This window comes from Labeo rohita, chromosome 5, assembly GCF_022985175.1.
Source record: "Labeo rohita strain BAU-BD-2019 chromosome 5, IGBB_LRoh.1.0, whole genome shotgun sequence".
NCBI classification, from domain to species: domain Eukaryota; kingdom Metazoa; phylum Chordata; class Actinopteri; order Cypriniformes; family Cyprinidae; genus Labeo; species Labeo rohita.
The window spans coordinates 6,053,671-6,079,920 of record NC_066873.1 but is presented as its reverse complement, the minus strand read 5'-3'; the positions used below and the strand labels follow the sequence as shown (position 1 = coordinate 6,079,920).

The 26,250-nt window shown below is 37.1% G+C and overlaps 1 protein-coding gene across 2 annotated transcripts in view; it reads right to left on the bottom strand.

Annotated features, from left to right (window-relative positions):
- Positions 1-24,907, bottom strand: part of nup214 (nucleoporin 214) — a 59,194-nt gene extending 34,287 nt beyond the window's left edge. Inside the window, exons 1-24 of one of the 2 annotated variants that reach the window (XM_051110066.1) lie at positions 24,712-24,907; positions 20,109-20,304; positions 19,881-20,032; positions 18,923-19,124; positions 18,696-18,766; positions 18,469-18,532; positions 15,176-15,279; positions 14,984-15,090; positions 14,810-14,876; positions 14,381-14,507; positions 13,038-13,196; positions 11,979-12,420; positions 11,767-11,900; positions 9,820-9,914; positions 9,639-9,719; positions 9,408-9,557; positions 7,422-7,580; positions 7,246-7,349; positions 6,977-7,159; positions 4,739-4,824; positions 4,461-4,544; positions 4,010-4,282; positions 3,769-3,930; positions 1,252-1,354 (exon numbers count right to left, since the gene is read on the bottom strand). In XM_051110066.1, the coding sequence (XP_050966023.1) occupies positions 1,252-1,354; positions 3,769-3,930; positions 4,010-4,282; positions 4,461-4,544; positions 4,739-4,824; positions 6,977-7,159; positions 7,246-7,349; positions 7,422-7,580; positions 9,408-9,557; positions 9,639-9,719; positions 9,820-9,914; positions 11,767-11,900; positions 11,979-12,420; positions 13,038-13,196; positions 14,381-14,507; positions 14,810-14,876; positions 14,984-15,090; positions 15,176-15,279; positions 18,469-18,532; positions 18,696-18,766; positions 18,923-19,124; positions 19,881-20,032; positions 20,109-20,304; positions 24,712-24,753 (3,347 nt within the window). In that variant the 5' untranslated portion in view covers positions 24,754-24,907. The remainder of the gene's footprint in view (positions 1-1,251; positions 1,355-3,768; positions 3,931-4,009; positions 4,283-4,460; positions 4,545-4,738; positions 4,825-6,976; positions 7,160-7,245; positions 7,350-7,421; positions 7,581-9,407; positions 9,558-9,638; positions 9,720-9,819; positions 9,915-11,766; positions 11,901-11,978; positions 12,421-13,037; positions 13,197-14,380; positions 14,508-14,809; positions 14,877-14,983; positions 15,091-15,175; positions 15,280-18,468; positions 18,533-18,695; positions 18,767-18,922; positions 19,125-19,880; positions 20,033-20,108; positions 20,305-24,711) is intronic. The other variant, XM_051110067.1, reaches the window with a different exon arrangement.
- Positions 24,908-26,250: the final 1,343 nt, after the last annotated feature.

The following is a 26,250-nucleotide window of genomic DNA, read 5'->3' as shown; positions in this document are numbered from 1 at the left end:
GAAAGAGCTTTATTGCCAAGTGTGTTTCACACACAGGGAATTCATTTTAATGTTAGGAGTTTTCAGTACAGATAGTATAAACAATTTAATTTACATTCCAGCGAAATTAAACATTACATTACGTCATTACATTACGTGTGTACTCAGTAATGCTCACAACACCCTATTTGGGGTAAAAAAATAAAAAATAGGAAAGAAAATACTTTTCTCTAAAGAAACAGGATTTCCCTGAATTATCGTCAATGATATCGGTATCGCAATAAATACCAGAAATTACCGTGATAAATTTTTAAGCCCATATCGCCCATCCATAACGATAACTATAATTATTATAATGTTAACATTAGTCCTATTTACAGTGTAAATACACAAATAAACTCTAATAGCTGTTAACATATACTTACCTCTAGGGTTAGGGTTCAGTTAAGGTTTAATTTCTTATAATTACACATACATTTCTGTTATTACTATAGTGAGTACACATAAGAAGGATACTATAAAAATGCATGTAATAAACAGCCCATGACTCATATCTGGTGATGATGGCTTCAAACCTACTGTAAGTCAGCTACTTGAGAGAAACACCAAACAGTAATGTGCTGTGTGCTGTGATGGACAGATATGTGGTCATGTGACCATCCAGTCCAGCAAATGTCAAATGCTGGTTTAATAACATTCAAAGCTATTCAAGCTTTAATCCTTTAACGTGCATTTCTACATTTAACTGAGAGCTGCCGTCGGTCTCACAGGTCAACACACGTATCACGCGTCCAGCTGCTGTTGTTCATCATGCAGTGCCGCAGATAAGAGGGTCTGAACGCACACACATTTGTGGTCTAAACACACCCCTGAGGGCAGATGAGCTCATGTGAAAGGTTAAAACAGGACGCCGTACGCATGCACAGCCCATAATAAACACTCCAATCTGACCCTGACTACGGCCTCGTTTTAAACAGAGAGAGAGAATTTCTCTCACATACACACACACAGAGGCAGTCAGTGCAGCGAATGAACATCAGATTTGTTCTAAGCACATGCTTATGCTCTGCATAAGGAGCGTGTGTGATTTGTGGCGTGAGCTCTCTGTCACAGCGAATGAACTGCTGCAGTTATACAAACACAAAAACATCCCAGAATTATGCATACTGCATGCATTCCCAATCAGTACTTATGCAGAGCATAATTCAGTATGAAAATTATACAAACTGCCTGTAATTCCCCTGCTGTGGCTGCAGTGTGAAGGTCTCTCACCTGATGACAGTGGACACCGGTATGGGCGGACCTTTATCCTTCAGTTCCTGTACGTTCACCACCTGAGGAACTGTCTTGAGTGTGGACTCTGTCAGAGACGCTCCTAAAAAAATGACAGACACACTGTTACAAACACATGGATGCACGTGCACAGCCCACAGCAGCAAATACATTACTCATGAAGGAATATTCTGACATTAAATAAATTTAGTACACATGATGGATGTCACATTTCTGATCACTGGCATCTGCAAGTCCACGTGTTTTACAGCCTTCAATGTGAGCACCAGGAACAGTCAATAATAGCTTAATTACATCATTATATAATGCTTTCGGGGGGGCTGACATGTCAAACTACGATATTTGGAAGGCTATCATTAACTCAACAAAACACCCAAAGGTGCTTTAATACAAAGAAGCATTTGCCATTTTCCATTTGAAATAAATGATGTTTTAAACACAGTACTTGCACTACAGAATGGCACAAAAAAGGACACACATTATGCCTAATTCTTATATAATTTAAACGCAGCTTTTGAGAGCCCATTTTCTTAGAGTTGTAGATGAAATATGTTTATTTCATGTCACAACCCAGCACTAAATTAAGTACACATTTTAACAAGTGCTTAACATGTGTAAAACATCAAAGAAATTGTAAAGAGAGAGAGAACCAACAACACACACTTTCTCTCATAGACACGTACATTATATTATATATGCATTTTATGTATACACATATATTATATTACCTATTAAACCCCAAAAAATCTCATGTGCATGTTGTTTATATAAAACAATTTAATGTTTTTGAAAAAACCCTCTTCTGCTCACCAAGGCTGCACTTATTTGATAACACAGTAAAAACAGTAAAATTGTGACATTACAAATTAAAATAACCTTTTTCTAATATTTTTTGAATATAATTGCATCATTTCAGCATCGTTACTACAGTCTTCAGAATCACACATAAGAAATTTGCTGCCCAAGAACTACTTCTGATTATTAATCAATGTTAAAAAAAGTTGTGCTGCCAAATATGTTTGTGTAAACCATGATACATTAATTTTTTTAGGATTCTTTGATGTATAGAAAGTTCAGAAGAACAGCATTTATGTGAACATACTGTATGTCCAATGTACAATTTCTGTCGCCCCCTAGTGTACAAATGAGACTCAAAGAAACGAATAAACAGACATCTGATTTAAATGCATTATTTTCACAATTTTAGTTCTAAGCAGTTTAAAATGCCACAAACCAAAACCAAAATCATTTAAAATGTCACTGTTTTCATCTGTGAAATGAAAGCAAAGTGTGCATGACGTGAAAATGTGAATTATGTCACATCTTTGAAGTGTTGTCACAATACCAAAATTTTGTCTGACATCAGACTAAAATATCTTGATACTATTACTGAACCAATACTACGACAAAAACATCGATTAACAGGAAAAATAATAGAATACATGATCCAAAACAAACAAACAAAAACAAACAAACAAAAAGAGCCACACACATTTAATCCCCTTTTAAAACAATTAAAATCACACACCAGTGCCACTACACAGGACTGAGCAACTACCAAGCCTACAGGTATGTAGAAATCTTTGCAACATTGCTAAGTTAGCTAAAAGGATAAAGCCAAATTTTATTTCATGACATAGTAATTTTATTGTACAATAAAAATTTATATGATATAGTCATTGTTTATATTTTATCTTGGTTAATTATAAGAACATAGATGCAAGTAACAAACTAAAGGACAAACACAATAAAACAAAGACACAAATTAAGTTAATAGGTCCCTGTGAAATCAGTTTTATTTCTTCCCCCCCAAAAAAGCATGTCTAACTAATATAAATCATGACACAACTTAACAGCAACTTATTAAAAGTTTAAAGAAATTATATTTTAAGGCCCTATGAAATACGTTTTATAATTTATCTCAAATTCTGTGAATCATTCCATTAATTGTCTGAATTCCATTTTAATAGTTTTATTGCATTTTAATAATCCAAAGCATGTCTAATTAATTTATAAAGATTAATTAGATTTTTTAAAGAATTAATTTATTATATTTTTTTCTGGTAAATAAAATTTGGGTAAATATTTTTTCTGGTAAATATTCCTTAAATGTTATTTTAATTACATTTTATTAGTAGTAGTAGCACTGTCATTACATTAAGTAATATTTCTTTCAAGTTAAATCAAACTTTTATTTTGACGGGCTGTGAAAACTTTTGGGTTCTAGAGATTATGTTTACGTTTTCATGTACTTATATATTGAGGGAGTATAGGCTGAAAACACAGCGAGTGTTGTGTGCTTCAGTATGTGTGTAGTAAACGAAACCGCACGTCTATGCCATTCATTTATACAGAGATGTGCAGAACATGCAGGATTCAAAATGCTTTCTTAAACTAGTAAAATGCGGAATTGCACCTTTTTTAAAAGAAGGCTAACGCATTAACTTTTTAGTACTGGTATATCGTGCAACAATACTGTGAAGGACGTGTTTGTACCTGGTTTCTGGCTGGTCATGTGTCTGCTGAGGGCGGCTCTTCCCGCAGCCTGAGGGGCGGGGATTGTGGTGGGCGTGATCTTTTCTGTGGGCGGAGCTCCGTGCTTGACTGTTTTTGTGGCTAACGCTGTGCTATCGGCACTGTCCATGTTTATCTTCGGAACTGCAACACATTTAAAAGACGTTGTAAAAGACTGTTTACAAGACCAGAAACACGGGATCGGGTGCGTTTTGAGCCTCACCGGGGCTGATGATGGGTATGGGGCCGGTCTGGACTCTGCTGAATGGACTGGACTGCATACTGAAGCCTGGTTGTATAGAGGGTGTCCGGACCACTGCGGGGTGTCGCGGGACAACGTGCGTCATCACCGGGATGGGCGCCGGCTCGTCTTCTTCTTCAGCAACGGCCAGCGAGTCCTCGGGCTCCAGAGGCTGAGACAGAGACGAGCTGGAGCTCACCTCGTCCAAATCCTCATAGAACTGAGGAGACAGGAAGGCTGACCGCGATAGGTTGACTGAAACATGGAGAGACACGGTGAGCTCTTCATGCATCATCACATATGAGACACACATAGCGGTGTGCATGTGTGTATTGTCTACAGTATATCTTATGGTTATGGTTGTTTTACTATGGTTGCTCCATTAACAGCCCTAGACACATGCACACATCACAAGCACACAAGGGTGAGGTACCTGGAGCTGTGGAGCGCACCGGTGGAGTCTGTCGCTTTGACAGGAAGTTCCTCAGCTGAGACTGTTTGGCTGGGGTCATTTTAGCTGCACACACGCACAAGACATTAGTGAGGTCAATGACAGATGGCTTCAGATTAACAACTCACTGCAGCTCATCAGCGAGCAGAAGCGTCTTGAGTCTAATGGCATGAACAATTCAGACTGTGCTGATAAACATGAAATGATGGACTGAACAGTGGTGAACAGCTCATGCATCAAAGTGGAACAAAGGCTCTTACATGGTGATTTGGCAGGAGCTTTGGGTGTCGTTTCCAGACTGGCCTTCAGAAGAGCGTCCTTCAAACTCTCCAGTTCACTGTCCAGACTGTAAAACACACAGAACATGTGAATCTTGTGTGGACTTCTGAGAGTTTAATCATGAGATGCCACAAACAGCACTCCACTCCAGACCTGGTTTAGCTCTTTAGCAGAGACTGACAAAATGTTTTTACCAATTAATCAGCACTGACAGTTGCTTTGTAGGGGTTGTTAAGCCGCCTTTCCACTAGATCTCTGATAAAGAACTGCCTGAACGTGAAGTATTCTAATCGAAACTATGATTGCACAGTGAAAATGACCAGTATTTCTCTACTAAAACATACAGTATTGTTTTATTCAGCGCATGTTCAGAACTTCACTGTGTGTGGAACCTAATTTTAAACTTTAAAAGTTTCTCCCCCAAGGATGATGTTGCAAGCACATCTGAAAATGAAGGACATTTATATTAAGTGCTTTAAACTCAATCATAAACCTACATGTCCTGCTATACCATGTTGTTTAGCGCATTTGAGAAGTGTTTTCCTCAATGCACAACTTACATCTTACAGCTGTATACTCACCTGTAAATGTTACAAATTCATGCTACATTTTTTTGTGCATGAAGGATTATTCTGCATGAAAGTCTACATTTAACACAGACTTTAATGAATGTAGAGCCATCTGATGACGAGCCATATGGCTTGAAACATTACTTTTGATGAGCTTGCACAGGGAGACTATTTTAAGCCGCTACGTAATATCATTGCGCCTGCTTCACCTAGCCATATCGGCCTAGAAAATCGCAACTTTTGAAGAGTCAAGTTTTAAACAGGAAAAGTATCAAAACTCTTTGGTCATTTTTGAGCAAGACTAACGGTCTAATCAGATTGAATGATCTATGCTAAGCTATGCTAAAAGTGCTATAGCCAGACCTGGAGATCGACTGAATGGATTCAAAAACAGTAAAACTCAACTATTTAACTCTAGGAGAGTTGGAAAATGAGCACACTCCACAGAAAAAAGTGGAGTGTTCCTTTAAGGCCTTTTCTGTGAAAATGAATTAAAATTAGGCCTATCAAGCAATTTATACTTTCAATGTAATTTATTATATGATGTGCCAATTAATTAATCTAATTAATCACAAATTAATTGCACGTCACTTTTAGCTTTAGGGAAATTGAAATGCACCAAATTAACAGCCCTAATACTCAAACTCAAAACGTTTCTTGCCTTGTTACATTCAGTTATCAATTACATATCATTGCTAATCGACATACATAGAATATGAGTATAGAATATATTGTCTGCCTCATTCTGTGATAAGAATCTACATCAGATCACATAAGGAAGTTATTTCAAACACTCGACTGATGTTGTGAATGTTTTTTATAACTTTGTTTTTATAACTTAAATGCAATTTTGTTGGACAACAGGTTTTGAAAGGCTTATCATTGTATGTCATTAGAACTGAAGATGCTCTGCGTGTTATTTTAAATATAAGCGGGAAAGTGTTTCCTCATTTCAGCACGTGAAATTGCGGGCACACAGCAAATTCTGTGAGAAATAAAACAAGGAAGTTATTTAAACGCAAAACCAATGTAAAAAGCAATTCGGATGTCGTACCGAACAGTTCGATATTATATTGAGAATTGTGACATCCCTACTGTCACAGCTAACATTTCTAAATGCCCACTGCCATTATTAAGCTTGGAAGAGCCAGAACAATTTTAATATAACAATATTTAATAGTATTCGTCTGAACGAAGAAAATCATATACACCTAGGACGGCTTGAGAGTGAGTAAATCATGGGCTAATTTTCATTTTTGGGTGAACTAAGCCTTTAAATGTTTCACTCCTTCCATCTTACCTAGCTCTTTTTCAATATTAAAACAGACACTTCATGCTGGAATTGACATTGTGCGTCTGTAAACAGTAATCTCCGCTGAAGTAAACCAGCCCAAAAATGTAAGTTTAAAAGCATTTGTCATTGTAACAACAAATGTAACTTAATAATTTCAAATACTGGGTGGGACAATTTGGCCATTTGTAATTATTGGAGGGACTTGTCCACTTTAACACCTACAGTGTTTATGACCCTGGGTTATTATCATTATGTTATTAACTGGTTACTGGCCATATTTTCCAACTTGAGTTATTATCAGCAAAATCCACCATCGGTGGATCATGACGCCCTGTGCGGCAGACATGCGCTCTCACCTCTGTCCTGAGGGTGTGGTGGGCGTCTGGCTGGGAAAGCTCCACACTGGTGTCCCTCTGTAGAGCCTCAGCTTGTGCAGGTCACTCTCCAGCTTTTCCAGACGCTGCTTCTGCTGGTTGATGATATCCAGGTTATTGGCCAGCGCTGCAAACAGAGCTTCTCTCTCCGGGACGATCATGTGTCTGCGGGAGCAAACACTGACGCTTAGCCGCACAGACCAACAGGCAATGAATAAATAATTTAAAAAAATAATATTATACATGCTCACCTCTGCTTCTTCTTCTTCTCCAAGTGCTTCTCCCACTCCACGTCCAAAACGTCATTCACGTCCTCCATGGCAAACTTCACATACTGGTACAAGCGGCGAATTTCCTGTGGCAAAAACACATTTTAGCACATGTTATCAGTTCATATGATGAATAAGCTACTAGAGCTGGACGAGACCTTGAGCTGCTCCTCTCTCCGTGGGTCTAGTGGTTTCTTGTAGAGCAGCTGGAGGTAGTCTTTGTCTCGGTTTAGTTCACTCTGAGCTCGTGCCTCCTCCGCTCCAGCGAAACCCTCCAGCAGGTTGGTCTTCAGCATGCTGATGTCCCCATGAAGAGACTGTGTACAACGGTTTGACACAGTCAGATATGTATTCATAACAACTCAAAACTACTACTATAACAGTTCATGATCAACCGAAACAGACTGATATGATATTCTGTATTATAACACGGCTCTATGAAACTCATGATTGTTATTGTTCAAAAGCATAATTTTGGGTTCAAAAATGTTCAAGTACTAAAATGTGGTGTCTAAAATGAAGTTAGAATGACCCCAAAATTCAATATATGGAGGCAAAATCAAGTAATCTACTGCATCTTCAGCGGCTCAGATGTCAGGAGTAAATGACGACCACTATGTTCAATATTACATCCAGCAACACAACACCGCAATCGCTCAGTCGGAGATATTCTTGTCTAACTTACATCCCTGCTCTGGCATTGAAACAAAGAGGGCGGACTGTTACAGCTGATCTGAGGTAAAACGCTCATGTCAATCAACTATCGTGGGAGCGGCCTCTGTCAGTGTGACGCCACAACGACAGGCATCTGAGAATGGCTCGATTTGAAAAAGGGGATATTATTTTTACAGATTAATTAAAAACCACTGCATTGATTTTTATCATTATAGGGTAGATTTGTACATACACTGCCAACACACATTAATGTTCAAACAACATGTAAAAGTGAACTTAGCATCCGATGACCCCTTTTAAAAAAAACAAACAAACAAAAAAAAACTTAAATTGTGACATTACAAATGATTTTGAGAAAAAAAGTAAAAATATACTTTAAATACAAGCAGCAAATCATTGCATGAGTGAGTCATTGAGTCATTCATTCAACCGATTCGTTCAAACGGCTGACTGATTCAGTAACAAAACACCGTCGTATGTTGCTTTAAGGCGCAAAACAGTTCTTTTGTGGCTTTGTTTAAAACTATACAAGAACTGTTGCGTCTAAAATTTAAGCCACTTAACATTAACTTCTTGCTTATTGAAGTATCAAATCAGTAAATTGTACTGATATTTGGAGAAAAACATCACACCACTTACCTTGAATTTTGGGGGAATTCCGAATGTATATTAATAAAGTAATCATGCAGTGAAAGTGTGAACTATAGGAACCTACATCTCACAGTGTATATGTGTACTCTCTGGGTGTGTTTTGTTTGTTTTTTTGAGACATACTTGATAATGTAAAATCGCATATCGTTTAAACAAAAGTAACAATATTAGAACGACTCTGCTAATGATTGAATCAGCTGAATCAAATGATTGAATGACTCCCTCATTAAGACAGAGACTTGCTGCCACCTACTGGTGGTTTAGCAAATAAAAAATACACCTGGATATCAATTTATATTGCCCCTTAATGGATTAGTACATTTCTGACACTGTTGTGAACTAACCACTGCACAGAATATGAACAATGTAAAAAAGATCTGGAAGTCAACTGACATGCCAGGCCTAAAACAGCTAATACCAGCACAAAAACACAAATACAGCCATATTTTGATTTTGTTTTTAGTTTGACATGTCAAAGCAATGGTGCAAAACATAATGTAAGAGACCTTGGTTGTTATGAGAAGTGTAAAAATATTTCCGGCTCATTATGAAACTGTGGAGGGACAGATTATACTACGATGGGCCACGAAATCCTAGATAATGAATGGGAAACATTGGTTTTCCTGCTCTGAGTCTGAGCTGTTTGCAGCTTAGGTGTTTTATTATGTGAGGCTGTCTTTGCATGATGAATACCATTGCTTAGTTTGAAAATTCTTTATGAAGTAAGAATTCAGTCATTAAATGACTATTCAAATATTAAATATTTCTTTGAATTTCCAGAAAAGAAGAACTCTTAAACTCTAAAAGGCATGTCATACCTCTGTGGTGTCTTTGATCTCCACTGTGAAGATGCGCAAGTTCTCAGATTCTTTCCTCATGTCTCTCATGTCTTCTGTGCTGCCCACCCTGAAATCTGCATTTCTGCAGCGAGCCTTCAAATCGTCCAGCTCCTTCTCAAAGTGTCCGATCTGAACAGAGAACAGAGCAGGTGCTCAATCAACATCAGTATAACAGGCATTCAAAAGTAAAACATGCTTATTGAACTCTACCTCCTCTAGTATTCCAGTCATAACTGGGTCCGAATCTCTCTTCTGCTGCAGGTGTTTTTCCAGCGCTTTCACAGAAACGGCCTGCCACAAAACACATGCAAACACACTTCAGATCAATCTGTGCAGGACACATGAGACTGGAGCTCTCTGAACCTAGATCATCAGGTCTACAGTGCTGTACCTGTGCAGACGGAGCGCTAGTCGCAGGAGGAGCGACTGCGGCTGGTTTCAGCGGAGCGACTGGAGGAGCGCTGCTTTGAGCAACTCGAGTCAACACTACAACAACAGCAAACAATATCACACACCTTAATACTGCATCTCTGATCACTGTAGGGGCCTAAAATAGTGCACAGAATTATCCTTCATGTGCAAGTAAGGCAACATCTTGCAAATGTTTTGGTATTCCCGCACTTATTGTTTTTGTTTGGACTGCAACAACAAAACAGAGAAGAAAAGTCAAACTTGATCAAATTTTACACAGAACTCGAAAATGGACTGGACAAAATTATTGGCACCTTGTCAAAATTGTAAGAAATAATTGATTTTCAAGCATGTGATGCTCCTGTAATTTGTATTTAGACACACCTGTGGCAAGTAACAGGTGTGGGCAATATAGAAATCACACTTGCACAGTTAAAATGGAGAAAAGTTGACTCAACCTTTGTGTAGTGTGTCACATTGAGCATGGAGAAAAGAAAGAAGTGTAAAGAGTTGTCTGTGGATTTTGAGAGAAAAAATTGTGGAAAAACATGGACAATCTCAAGGCTACAAGTCCATCTCCAGAGATCTTAATGCTTCTGTGTCCTCTGTGTCAATATCATCAAGAGGTTTACAGCCCATGGCACTGTAGCTAACCTCCCTGGACATGGAGAGCAAAATTAATGAAAAATTACAACAAAGGATTATTTGAATGATGGATAAAGAATCCTGATCAACTTCCAGACAAATTCAAACTGATCTGCAGACACAGGGTACAACAGTGTCAGCTCACACTGTCGCCATCTGAACGAAAAGGGACGCTATGGTAGGAGACCCAGGAGGACACTACTGCTGATACAAAGGCATAAAAAAGACTGGAGTTTGCCAACACTTATGTGACAAAACCACAATCCTTCTGGGAGAACGTACTGTGGACAGATGAGACATAAGTAGAGCTTTTTGTAAAGGACATCATGGCACTGTTTACAGAAAAAGAAATGAAGCCTTCAAAGAAAAGAACACAGTCCCTGTATTCAAACATGGAAGAGGTTCAAAGATGTTTTGGAGTGCTTCTGGCACTGGATGACTTGACTATGTGAACTGTATTATGAAATCTGATGATTACCAAAGAATTTTGGGGTGCAACGTAGTGGCCAGTGTCAGAAAGCTGCGTCTCCACCAGAGGTCATGGGTCTTCCAGCAGGACAATGACCCGAAACACACTTCAAAAAGCACTCAGAAATGGTTACAAACAAAGCACTGGAGAGTTCTGAAATGGCCAGAAATGAGTCCATATCTGAATCCCATAGAACACCTATGGAGAGATCTCAAAACAGCAGTTGGGAGAAGGCATCCTTCAAATCTGAATGACCTGGAGCAGTTTGCAAAAGAAGAGTGGTCCAAAATTTCAGTAGAGAGGTGTAAGAAACTCATTCATGGTTACAGGAAGCGACTGATTTCAGTTATTTTCCAAAGGGGGTTCTACCAAATATTAAGTTAAGGGTGCCAATAATTTTGTCCAGTGCATTTTTTGGGTTCTGTGTGAAATTGTATCAGATTTGACTTTTCTCTGTTTTTTTTTTTTGTGTTGTTCTAATGCAAACAAACAAACAACAAAAAAAAATAAACATGTTAGTACCAAAACATTTGCAACTGCAACAATTTTCTGAGAGAATTGCAAGGGTGCCGATACTTTTGCCCATGACTGACTTAATACCATTAATGCATATTTTAAATGTCTATTTTGATTACATTTTAATAAACAATATTAGATGCTTAATTACTGGTATAAACAGCATGACTTCAGAAAGTTTGTATACATGCTCATCAGTTGGGGTATGTACAAGAATTTTTTTACATCAGTTTTGGCTTTAATAAATCATGATTTATTCTTCATTTTTGATGGATAGTGTGTGAGGTGAGCATATACCTGCAGGGGCGGCTGGTCTGAGCGCTGCTGTCGTCGGACCACTGACCTCCGCTGCTGCGGGTTTGGGCGTGGAGGTTAAAGAAAACGGCTGGACAGTCGATGTGACTGATGCCAGAGAGTCCACTGCCAGAAACCTGCCACAAAACAAGCCAAACTTTCAGCTGATCATTCAGGAATATCCAGCAACATAATATCTGAGATCGCATACTCACCTGTCAGTGAGGTTCATCCTGACGGCAGGTGTTGCAGGCTCCGCTGGAGCTTTGGGGCCGCTGATGATGGGAGACATGGCAGGCGGACGCTGAGGAGGAATGGCCGTTGGAGCACTGATGACCTCCTTTGGCACCGTGGAGGAAGTGAAGGAGAAGGCAGCAGCCTCGGAGGAGGGTTTGGGAGCGGCAAAGGAGAAACCAGCCGAGGTGGAGCCCAGCGAGAAGCCAGAGGAGCTGCCAGAGCCCAGAGTAGGAAGTGAGAAGGAGAAACCTGTAGAGGACGCTGAGGTGGGCGGGGCCGAGGAGGTGGCAGCAGTGGCTGCTGGAGGTGGGGCTGTGAAGGATAAGGTGGCTGGGGGCGGGGCTGTGCCAGAAGATGCGGGGAAAGATGGGAAGATGGTGGACGGTGCAGAGACGGGAGCAGAAGAGGACGAGGTTGACTCTGAAACAAAGTGTTTGTGTTAGAACACAAAGTCACCAGACAGCAAACGCTACATCTTAAATCACTTCTAAATCAAGTTTCATCTGTGTGAGTCAATAATAGAGTTAAAAGTGCTGAAGTAAATTTGACTTCAAAGCAGCTGTAAGCTTGACTGGTACAGTAAAGGCCCAGATGAGGTCATTTCAACATAATTAGCTTCACCTTCAAACTATCATTGATCTGTGGAAATGATCTAACAGGTAGAAATACATAACTGCCATTGAAATGTTTAATACTACAAAACTGCTTGCTTTACTCAATTGTATAAAACGCAATGTAAACGTGACCTAACCTGACTGGAGCAATGAATTCAAAGCTAGAGCGAACATATCCACATTGCTATTATTAGAGCTTTCTAACCGCTGTCATTTCATTATGTGTTTGTTACTGAGAGCAAAGTGTGCAGCACATATTTACATTTTACATTCATCTAAAATGTGTTAAGATGTTTGCTAACAGTAAATCACTGCAAAGGTATTTCCAACTTTTTGACTTCTAAGCTAAGAACAAAGTATGCTGTGAGTAAATCAGAGGCTTTAAACGTTGACAGAGAGCGAGTCCCATGACTGTGGTCTTACTGGGAGCAGGCGCTCTCTCTCCGTCCTCGGGCAGCGGGACGGGAGCCACGGTCAGCTGTTGGACCCCTGGGTTGAGGTTCAGTAAAGAGAAGGGACAGAGAACTCCATCTGTAGATAGCAGCATCAGCGTCGGTGCTGGAGGCAACCTCTTCTCATCAGCTGAGGACGCAAGAAAACAAGCAGACTTCACATCAAACAAACAAGCAGTTTCTGTGACAACACCATGTTTACTTAACAGGGTTTATGAGTTATGAGTTAACGAAAAGCTAATAATTGTTTAAATGGAATGTTCAAATGAGGATGCATAATTAATCAAAATAAAACTGAAACAGCGATATTATCAAAGTGCAATGATCAAATCAAAGGCATTAAATAAACAAGTACAGCTGAAGTCAAAAGTTTACATACACCTTTTAGAATCTGCAAAATGTTATTTTACCAAAATAAGAGGAATTATACAAAATGCATGCTATTTTTTATTCAGTACTGACCTGAATAAGACATTTCGCTACAAGTATGATTAATAATTGATGACTGTATTTTCTAGTGATCGTTCAAAATACGTAGTTGTGTATGTTATGTTGTGTAATAACCCTGCACATGTCTTGCTAACCAGCTAAATCTGTACCACTACTGTAGTTCTGTTGTTCAGCTGTGGGCCCACTGTAGTCTAAAAATTTGTGATTGATTGCAGTTTGACTGTCTGTCTGTCTCATTAGTTGGAGTAATGATAAAGGATGGTACACAACTTTACACAGTGTAATGCGTTTTACAATGCTGAAGTTTACAACATAGAGGTGTGCCTGGTTCATGCTTATGTAAGCGAACCGGGCACACGTCTACATTGTGAACTTCAACATTGTATAATGCATTAAGGCAGCTTTCACACTGAACGCGGAAAGTGCTGCGCTGACCACTGGGTTCAACGCAGCCTTTTAGACCACAGCGGCAAAAGTTCAACTCATTTTAACTTTAAGTGCGGCTTGTTTTTTTTTTTATTTTATGTTCACATACAGCTACAAGACACACTGCATGAAAGGTCATATTTGAAAAGGCATAACAGGAGCACGTTAATAGTGAGAAATGTTCCCTATACTAAAGTGCTACCATTATTTTCTCTTGTTGACTATATGCAAATGTCTTTTATGTGAAATATCTTATTCAGGCCAGTACTAAATAAAAAAATAATAACATGCATTTTGTATGATCCTTCCACTGCCCACAAGGCTACTGGCGCTGACACATTTTGCAGATTCTGCAAGGTGTATGTAAACTTTTGACTATATATAGTCAATTTTGCTGCATGTTTAAGGTATGTCTGCAAGCATCACAGGAGCTCTTACAAAGGTGTATATCCTCCTGGCTGGTGTAATCAATGGCCATGCCCACAGGAAGTGTGTCCTCACTGTTCTCTGTGACAGGAAGCTCTGCTCGACTGGCATCTTCCAGCAACCACAGCTCCCAGTTCACCTGCACACATCACATCAGACCTCTGTAACACTTCTGACCTGTGTCATTTTAATATCAATGAGATACAATTATAATTTAGCTATAAACAGCTTTTATTTTTATACTTTGTGTTCATTTTAAGTTTTAGTATTTTTTTTTAATCATATTTAGTAGTTTTTGGGTTTAGATTTTTACAATTTACGGTTACAATTTTCATTTTTTGGTGAACTATCCCTTTAAGCATAGTATCAAGTTTTTTTTTTTTTTTTTTTTATCATTTTTGTTTTAGTTTTCAATAATGACCCATGCTGGTGTGTGTTTACCTTGTCCTCCTGTTTAGCAATGATGCTGACTTCAATAGCAGCGGCCGATGCAGCCAAAACCAGATCCCTGCACAGGAGAAATCAGTTTCTTTTGATTTATGGCAACTGACATTCTGACAGGCTGGAGGACTAACAAAGCTCATGCAGAGCACAGGACATGTAGACAAGTCTCACCAGTCTTCGATATGGCACAGGTAGTAGTGATGCTGCCTCTCGGTGCAGGTGCCATACACCAGGTCATTGAAGTTCAGATAGCGCTCGTCTCTCTTCTCGTCCTTTTTCTGAAAGACACACACAGTTGACACACTGTCAGCACGGTCCTGTCTAAAAGGTTTTGTAGTGTGTGATTTGTAAAGAGTAACTCACAGGCAGGGACACAACCACCAGCTCCGGCGGCGTCTCCAGAGAGCCATCAGCTGCTGCGTATGCCACTGCAAAGTTATACGTGCTCAACCACAACACGTCCAGCACTGTGGATCACACACATACCACACACATCAGCACAGACTCAAACAAAACGTTACGTGCATCTGGTATAAAAATGACTGTGAATTAACATGGCCAGCACATTTCTTCCTCTCGTTACCTACCAAAACAACACAGAAAATATTTTCTCTAACTGATGTTCACCACTGTGTTTTCATTTCTCACACTACCACAGAGAATGATGAGAGAGGGCTGCATGATTAATGCAAATAAAACCGAAATTGCGATATACACTGCCATTCAAAACAGAAAAATTTTTCATGTTTTTTTAAATAAGTCTCCAAGGCTGCGTTTATTTGCATTTATACTCATCAAGGCTGCATTGATTAAAAAAATACAGAAAAAAACGGTAGGGTACAACGGGGCTAAAGGCACCCCCTAAGAAAAAAAAGTGCTTTTCACTGTGCCCGAAGAATATGATTGCAGAAAAATACATACGTTTGTATTGAACATTTATGCAGCAACATATTTTGTGTGAAAATAAATCATACAAGTTGTTTATTTTGTTAAAAAAATCCCATAAATGTATAAGGTGGCAAGGGGGGCCTTTTACTCCACACACAGGATAAAAGGCCCACCAGCATGGGGTAAAAGGCACATAGTATTGATACAAACACTTAAACTTAATAAAAACCCCCCATTATTTTAGTTAAAGTTAATACTTGTTCAAAACAATCACTTTAGCAAAGTCTGTACTATTTTCTGCTTATTTTGATAAAACAATTACTATTTGTTCAATAAATATACTGTCATTAAAATAAGTTAATATAAAACATATATTTTAAAATACAGAAACAAAATTATTTTAAAATATAAAGATTCTGAAAGCATTGAAGGAGATCCCATAAAAATTTAATACAGATTTACAGTAGTAACAACAAATGATATTTTATTATATATGATATGATTAATAGCATGTTTTTAAATATGATGGTTTCATTCTAAACACCCAAAATAATATATGATATTTACCACCTGAATCTAACAATGTCATGTCAGCAAATGGAAAAGTCAGCCATCTATTAATTATCATTGATTATCATGTTAATATTTCAGCCCCAACAGTGGGGGCGCTTTTTTACCCCGAATACCATACTTTCACATATTCTTTTGTTGTTTAAAAACTGCTGTTTTAATTAACTTAAACAAAACTGAAAACCATTAAGACATTTGTCTCAAGATATATTTAATAATTTTAGCGATTCTCATCTGCTACTTAAATCTACAACATTTTTAAAACATCAAATATTAGATCACAGAACCGACTTAGCTCTGCTGCCCGCGATCGTGAAGAATCAACCAATATCGCACGTGTATGTTGAAAAGCGGATGTTTTGGAACGTGCTACGCAACGTTTTTCTGCAATAGTGGTTTAGAGGAAAATAATATCAAAGATGCCTTTTACCCCGGGGCGCCTTTAGCCCTGTCGTACCCTACCATTGTAAAATATTATTGCAATTTAAATGAGTGTTTTTCTATTTTAATATACTTTAAAATAGAATTTATTCCTATGATGTAAAGCTGAATTTTGCTTCAGATTTCTGGATCCTTCAGAAATCATTCTTTGATGCTGATTTTTTTATCCATGTTGGAAACAGCTGTGCTGCTTATTATTTTTTTGGATTTCAGGATTCTTTTTGATAAATAAAATGTTAAAAAGAACAGCATTTGTTTAAAACTAAAATCTTTTTTACTGATCAAAGTTTGGGGTCAGTACATTTTTTTTTCTTGCTTAAAAAAATTATTTCATTCAGCAAGGATGTGTTAAATTGATAAAAAGTGATAGTAAAGATTTTTATTTTCTATTTTCTAAAGAATTCTATTTTGAATGAATGCTGCCCTTTAATAATAATAATAATAATAATAATAATAATAATTATTAATATTATTAAGCAGCACACTGCTTTCAACATTGATAAAAATTAACATATTAGAATGATTTCTGAAGGATCATGGGACACTAAAGACTGGAGCAATGGCTGATGAAAATTCAGCTTTGCATCACAGAAATAAATTATATTTTGAAGTATATTAAAATAGAAAACATTTTCAATTGCAATAATATTTTATAATATTATTTTATGCTTCTACTTTTTTGATCAAATAAATTGAACTTTGATGAGCATAAGAGACTTCTTTAAAAATGTTACTGATCCCAGACTTTTGAATGGCAGTGTAGCTATTTATCAAATCAATTTATCAAATCACAAAAGCTGGGATTTAATTTAATATATAAGATAAATAAAAGACTACAAGATCATTAAGAAAAAGAAAAAACATTTTAAAAAAGCTTAACTAAAATATGAAAATTATTTTTTCTGTACCTTCTGATCAACAGCAAAAAAGCAGTTCTTCCTCAGTATTTTTGCCTTGTTTTCCAGTGCAAATATCTAAAGATTTTTAAAGCAAGATACATTTACTAGAGAAGCAAAATGACAGAAGATATGAAGTCTTGTTTACTGAGAAATTTCTCAAAGTGAATCGAGCTTATGATTAAAACAAGAACAAATGTCTGCCAGTGGACTTAAACTTCAACTTAATTCAAAGGAAAAACAGGTTTTCAACCCCCATTGACTTGTTTTTGTTTTAAGCATAAAATCATTGATTTTTTCAGTTTCTCAGAAAATGGGACTTCATATCTTATGTTCTTGTATTTGTGCATGTCAAGTAAATGCATCATAATTTAAGGAAGTTTAGACATTTGTACCGGAAAACAAAAGAAAAATACTGAGGAAGAACATTCATTTTTTGCAGAGCAAGCAACATTTGATTTGACGACGATTTTAAGACTTTCTGCTCTGATTTTTTAGGCCTTAATTACAAGACCCCTCATAATTAAGACTTTTTGAGATGTTTTTAACACCTGCAGAAACCCTGTTATTACAATAGTTTGTATTATTTTAGTCATATTGCTACACAATTACAAGATATTTGGCCGAATTGTGCAGCCCTACAAACAAGCACAGTAAACCTAGAGCACAAAATGCTTTTTAAACTGCAATTACATTTTAAATTAATAACATTGAAACTACAGTCTTATTATGATCAATACCAATTCAAAAGCCGAAGTCATGGGTTAAAGTTGTGGTGACACTGAGGTTAATTAGCGCTGACATCACATCTATACAGGAACATGGTCATTTTAAGAGCACAGTGAGTCTGAGCCATCGTACCTTTGACAGGGTGATCCTGACTGTAAAATCCAGGACAAGGAATCACCTTCTTAGCCTGTAAGTTCTGAGATACAAACACACAGAAAGACATTACACACTGGACTAAACACCCATTCACAAGGATGATATAGTTTAATAATCGCTATGATCACTTTAGTTATCATTTTAGTTATCATTCTTGGTAAAGTGAAGATCTGAATTTCATGAGCCGTCTTGTACAGACTTACAGGAGTGAACTGAACCACTGTGGCATCCTCTTTCCCAGCAGACACCTGCTTCCCTTTGGGACTCCAGCAGACTACAACAAGAGAGAGGGGAATAAATCACCATGCTTAAAAATAAGGTCAAAGACACCGAAAAACTAGCGCTCGAAATATCTGGAGGCTGATAACTTTAACAAATTTACTCAAGGTTAGCACTGTGGGCATAAAGACAGCACAGAGTATTGACTGACCGCATGTGATTCCTGTAGAGGCAGGAAGTTGAGCGACCACATTGACCGAGTCCTGAACATCCAGCACCATCATACTGCCGTCAGACAGACACACAGCAAGACGGGATGCGTCCACGGGACTCCACTTCAGATCCTGGACCAGGGTGTCTGCAGCGGCTGTGGGTCTGAAAGAGGTGAAGGGACGCTTGTCCTGATTGTTCTGCTGGAGCAAACACACACATGCATGCAAGCATTAACACTCTGGTGTTCACCACTCTTGATCGTCAAAACAGGCCAAAGACAACACAGTCAAGGCAGCCAGCCTTTTCAAAATTCTACATTTATTTAAAACAGGCACTTTTGCATTTCATTCTGAAAGTCTTGCACAATGGTCTCACCTCTCTCTTCTTGTCAGTCATCTTGACTGACTCTCTTCACATGATAAACGAAATCTGATGTGTAATGCGACTGTCGTTCGGCACACTGGATTGAGCAGCCGCGTTCAGTTTCAATTGTATTTTCTGTTCTCTAACTGAACTAAACGATTTTTATTACTATTGAAAAAAAAATCTAAACAACAACTTCTTCTTCGGGTGACTGACAGATTAAGCAGCACATACCGCCATCTACCGCGTATTGTTTAATGAATATTGAGCGATCTAAACCATGTAGCACAGAAATTACGCTTTCGCTTCAATTTAAAATGAAACACATGAGGAAACAATCCCTCATGAAAATTCATGCCATGATCATATAAATTTAAGACTTGCTGCTCTGATTTAAGACCTTTTCAAGGCCTTAATTCACAGAAAAGTGATTTAAGACTTTAAGACCCGCGGAAACCCTGCACATCACTCCACTGCTTCTGCTGCAGACATGCATGCTGACTTTTAAGATTTAAAACAAACTAAACAGGAAGAGCTGTTTGAGGAGGAAACAAATGAAAGCACAGAAAGTAGTTTTAGGAGAGCTAAATCACCTTGTTGAGGAAGGTGCGGACATCGTAGAAGTCCAGCGTGAGCTCCGCGGTGTCCCCCGTCCCGCACACAGACAGCGTGAGCTCGTCGCTACTCAGAGCTATGTGATGCATTTCCACATCAACGGTCACAACGACAGCGCTGGAGCACTCCGCTGATGAGACACACACACAAGACACACGTGAGTCTGAGCTCAGTCACAGCGCAGCACAGGGTTCATGCGTTCTTACCCGTTTCATTGGGGTTTCCCTCCAGACGGCCAGCTGCAATCACGTCTCTTGTCCAGAACACTTTCAGTGTCTTGTCTCTTCCAGCAAACGTCAGCCCATATTTGTTGGAGATGGTGAGGAGACTGGAGCGCTCCCTGGGAAGATCCGCAGATGACTCAAACACGCGGATCTTCTTCATCTGACGGAACTGGAAGTCCTGAAGAACACAGAAGAGCACATCTATATATTAGCACACATGCACACAACTGCTGTGAAACATCAGGGTTTCTGCAGGTAAATTTTTAAGACCTATTTAAGACCAAGTAAAGAAAATTTAAATCAACCTCCATTCTTTTTCATTATTTTTTTTTTAATTTGCTCCGAATTAACTTTACCTGGGTCATTCCATGACAACTCAACCAGAGCTCCCCAGCTCTAATTTTTGATTTTGCTAATATTTTTTTCTGAGGAAACATAGACATGTAAAGTGATGAAAGCCAAACTATTAATGTCATGGATTAATATTTACTGAGTAACCCACTATTTTGCAGAAACTACATTTTCATCTGAAATTCAGAGCCAAATTACAAGGGGGTAAAAATGGCTTTAGAAAGGTGACAGCATCATAATGTTATTTTTACACAGAGATTGGAAGGGTCTGTTAGTAATATCTGTTAGTAAAATCTTTAGCCATCTTTGTTGCAGTATATGCAAGTGAAGACCGATTTGCATGCCTATAACTCAAGAAGTATTAAAAATATCTTAATGCCCTATTAGAAACTTTCCTTTTGGCATCTTAATTCTTAAGGTCCTCTATGGTTCGGTACCAGAGATAATGGAATTTCAATATGGCTTCAGGAGTAAATTGTTAAATTGTAAACACTTTCAGTGGTCAAAAACCAAATATGGGTCACTTTGCAAAATTATGATACTTCTTTTCTTTTGAAGAGGAATGTCTGAAGAACAAATAATGCTGGAACTAGAAATGTATCTTATTTCCTTCTGTCAAGACAACTGGATTGAAGAAACCTGTCTGAGGACTACGGACAGTCTTTTTCCAAAGTTTGCATGCCTATAACTCAAGATGGATTACATATATTGCAATATGATTTTAGATTCTAGTTCCCTATAAACTTTTCTTTTAAAATCTTCAGTTTTAAGGCCCTCCATTGTTCAGCCCCAGAGTTATGATGAAGACCTCAATATGGTTCCATGTTCAGAACATTACCCAGTTTTAGTGGATGAAAACCAAATGTAAAAAACTTTAAGAGTGATCTGTTTTTAAGAGTTTTTCCCTATTTTTGAACAGTCAGCACTGGCACCAAAGCCAGGTAAGTTTTTGAAATTTGGCTGATTTGAGACAGAAGACCCTACTGTATCTTGTGATCAAATTATAAAAAACTGATGTTCTTCCTCAGTATTTTTGTTTTTTTTTTTTTTAGTGCAAATGTTCAAAGATTCTTAAATCAACATACATTTACTCAAGAAGCAAAATGACCTTCTTGTTTTATGAGAAACTGATCAAAAGTAAGAGAGTTTATAATAAAACAATTATAAGAACAAATATCTGCCAAACTCAACTTGTATACACTTAAATCAATTTAAAGGGAAAACAAATTTTCATATCCCATCAATAGATCATTTTTTTCTTGTTTTAAGCATAAACCTTTTTTAAAAAAGATCTTTTTCAGGGGTAGTCGTGGTATTGAAGGTAAGGTGAGACCCTTGAGCAAGGCACAGAACTCCCAACTGCTCCCTGGGCACCGCAGCAATATACACACTTTTTCAAATTTCCAAATCTGGATTACCAGTGCTCTACAGAGCCCCTAAAGGGACACGGTGATGGAACAAAAAAAAAGAGATGGCAATGTTTGCCATTGTTTTGCATTCTAGTTTTGCATTGCATTTACACAAATAACTACTTCAGACTGGTTCATCTCTGATGACTGTACCAATGTAGTTTAAAAAAAAAAAAATTAAATAAACCTATAAATTAAATATAATATTTAGTTTGATATTGACAGTTGTTTGGGAATATACCATGTTAAAATGCTGTATTTTTTACTACAGTTTTACTACAGTTTTGTTCCTGAAATAAATCCACCCTTCTGCTGGCATCGGAACAATCCAGTTTTTTTTTTTCAGTATCCCAAAAGTATCCCAATCTTACAAAAATATTTTGAGCATCACAAACTGAGGATTTAACTCAGATCAAAACCAAGATTGGATTTTGTGATCTAATCTAAATTCAGAATACATTTTTACTCTACTGAACAACCCATTTTCAATATTTGATCCAATCCGATGGCCAAAACCCAATCAGATTACTTTTGGACAACTGGCCACTAAATAACACAAATACACAAGTTTGGATCGAAATAATGTCATGAGCACAACTGGGTTAAAGCTAAATTTGTCCAAATGTGAGATAATATCACTGCATAAATGTGATGACGTGTCAATTGAAAGTATTCCAGTTAAAGACACAATAAAATATTTAGGTATTTATGTATCAAAAAATGTAATAGCCAGACAGCAACTTAATTTTTCTAGTAAAAAATATATCAAAATATTTTTAATCTTTGGTTACAAAGAGACCTCTCTCTTCATGGTAGGGTCTTCCTCTCTAAAGTGGAAGGTCTTTCTCGCTTTGTCTATCCTTCACTCTCTTTATATGTCAGTGATTGTAGCATTAAAGGTGTTAATAAACTTTTCCTCGGTTTTATATGGAAAAACAGGTCTCATAAAAAGCAGTGATATCTAATTGTAGAAGTGACGGGGGACTTGAAGTTATAAACTTTAATAATAGGGTTTACGCATTTAAAAATAAATTGACTAAGAAGTCCAAGTTCCGTATGGTTCTTTATTCCTAATTATATCTTTAATAAAATCAGAGGCCTCCCCTTAATCCTAAAATGTAATTATATGTTTATTATACATATAATTACATTTTAAGATAAAGGTGAGGCCTCTGATTATAATAAACTTCCAATTAAATTAGCTAATTTTCATCAACAGGCTCTTCTTACAAGGAAGTTGTATTAACTTCTCACCACATAAAACTCTTTTGTGGGATAATATGGATATAACTGTTAGGAACAAATCTCTTTTTTCACTAATTGGTTTAATAGAGGTTTAATTTACATTTTTCTTTATTTGGCGATTTTGGTAATGTCTTGCCGTATGAACGCTTCATGACGGTCCATGACTTTCCTATTCCTTTCAAAGAATATAACACTGTTCTTAGAGCTATTCCCGCAGGTTTAATGCATCTGGTCAAAGGTTATATTTTATACACCAACAAAGATATACAGGAGTCGGCTTTGTTGCTGGGCGGCATTGGCATTTATGTAGGGCTGTCAACGATTAACCACGATTAATCGCATACAAAATAAAAGTTTAAGTTTGCCTAATATATGTGTGTGTACTGTGTGTAATAATTATGTATATATAAATACACACAAATTAATGTGTATATATATGAGAAATATGTTATTAATATACAAAATGATTTTATTTATATATAATATAAATTATATAAAATTTATAATAAATACATATTCTTGTAAATATTTCTTAAATATATACATGAATGTGTTTGTATTTATATATACATATTAATTATACACAGTACACACACACATATTAGGCAAACTCAAACTTTTATTTTGTATGCAATTAATCGCGATTAATCGTTGACAGCCCTACATTTATGACAAAAAATGTAACAAGAAACATGTTCGCCAGATATTTCAGGAGAGAGACCGTATTGTTCCTCATTTATTCTTTTTTTGTGAATCTGTTCAGAAGTTTTGGTTTGACTTGTATTCCCATTTAAACAAACCCCGTCTTTGCACAAACTTTTAGCTTGAAAGATACTATTTGTTATTACTCTGACTCTGCCAGCAAATCTAAAGAATACATTTTCAACTTTTTTATTTTGTTTGGCAAATTCTTCATACATAAACAAAAATTTATGGGCTCAATTCCCACTCTTTCACATTTTCTGACTGATTTTCCTTTATTGTAAGCAACATACCTCCCTATTTGTACTTTATTTCTTACAGAAAAACAAGCAGCTGGTAAACACTCCTGATACAGGTGTGTCTCAAACTCACAGCTTTCATTTTCATTTCAAGCATGACTGCCATTCAATCTCAAGGGAGCCTGTGCTGATCTGATTTCACTTCTTTAACATCCCAAACACTCCCAACTGAGTTAAACTTTGATAAATAATGTAGATCATCTGAAGGGAAACTGCATGTGCTTCATCATGGTGTCAAGCTGAAGCTTGTGACGTATTAAGTAATGAACAGACACATATGACACTTCATAACCTCCAGCATATGTTTATGTTCTTACTTCGTGTGCTAAAGTCATACAGCTCTGACACACCTGCATATTTAATCACTTCATTATAACTAGCATTGTTTTACAAAAGTAAAACTACATCAACTCGTAAGAATAAGAAACTAAACACAAGCTCGAGCCACATGAATTCACACATCATAAACATATAACATCTTTATCTGCCACAGGATGCTTTTACTTTAATAATAATAATAATAATAATAATATTAATAATAATAATAATAATAATAGCCGGTAACGTTAAGTGTCCAACCTTCATCTCTCTCTCAGGAATAGAGTCCGGATCGTCTCCCATCTTTGCAAAGCTTCACTCGAGCGGCGTCAACTACAATAACAAGTAAAGTAGAGCTAATAAAGATATTAATGGCGAACAAATATATTTATTCTGGTCATCTCAAACTCTGCGTGTTAGCAAGAACCCGCGTTGAACTTTAGGAGGATATGACGCATGTTTTGAAGCGGAAGCTTGTTGTGAACATCTTGTCACACGGTTGCGACCTCTACCGGCCATACGCAGCACAGCACAGCAGCAGCGCTCACACTGACTACAGTGGTCGTTTTTGGAACGTTTTTAGATTTTGAATTTGTAATGCATATTACATTTTTGTAAGTGTGAATTGTAAGCATTAATAATTCCAAAATGTATGTGTCAGTGCATCTGTATAACATTACTTGCAGACGTATAATTTGTGACCCTGGACCACAAAATCATGATACCCCTGGTGAAAAAAACAGCATGCTGGTTAGGTAGGTTTTGATGCTGGTTTAAGCTGGTCCTTTGCTGGTTCATGCTGGTCCTTGACCAGCAAAAACCAGCAAAGGACCACCTTAAACCAGCATCAAAACATACCTACCAGCATATGCTGGACGGGTTTCATTTTATAGTTCATACACATTATCTGAAAGCTAAATAAATAAGCTTTCCATTGATGTATGGTTTGTTAGGATAGAACAATATATAATAATATAATAATATTGAGAAAATCACCTTTAAAGTTGTCCAAATTAAGTTCTTGGGCTTAGCAATGCATATTACTAATTACAAAAATTAAAGTTTTGATATATTTACGGTAGGAAATTTACAAAATATCTTAATGGAACACAATTGATATCCTAGTCATTTTTGGCATAAAAGAAAAATCATTTTGACCCATACAATGTATTTTTGGCTATTGCTACAAATACACTAGTGCTGCTTATGACTGTTTTTTTGGTCCAGGGTCACATTTATATGAGAAACATTTAGACATTAAATCACTGAGAAGTGGAACAAAACAGGGTGAAATATTGAAAAAAAATAAACCTTGGAGTCAGGCAAATGAAACTACATTTTTATATCTAAGCTACTGAGCTATGCTTTAATTCAACCTCCCAACTTTTCTCTTTTTTTTTTGTATCAAAATGTGCTTTTTACCTTGACATCACTTATTTTGCAATCAAGATGTTTTTAACATTTCAAAACACATTCTCATGTCAGCAAACAGATCACATTTTCACATGTGACCAACAATTCCTCTCAAAATATTCATCTGGTGACGAAAACCTGAATTTGTAGTCACTGAATTGTCATTTGTAGCCAGCAAATACACTGATTGAATCAATTACTGTAAAACAAATACAACAAACAGTGAGAATGTAATTGTTTATAATAGTTTTTTTTTTTCAAGATTCACATTTAAGTTTTCGATACATCGTTTCAACACAAATGATCTATTTTCTCTCATCTCAAAACAGTATGTCTGCTGTGCATCTGCTATAGTAACAAAGTAACTTTTAAACAGTTATATGAATA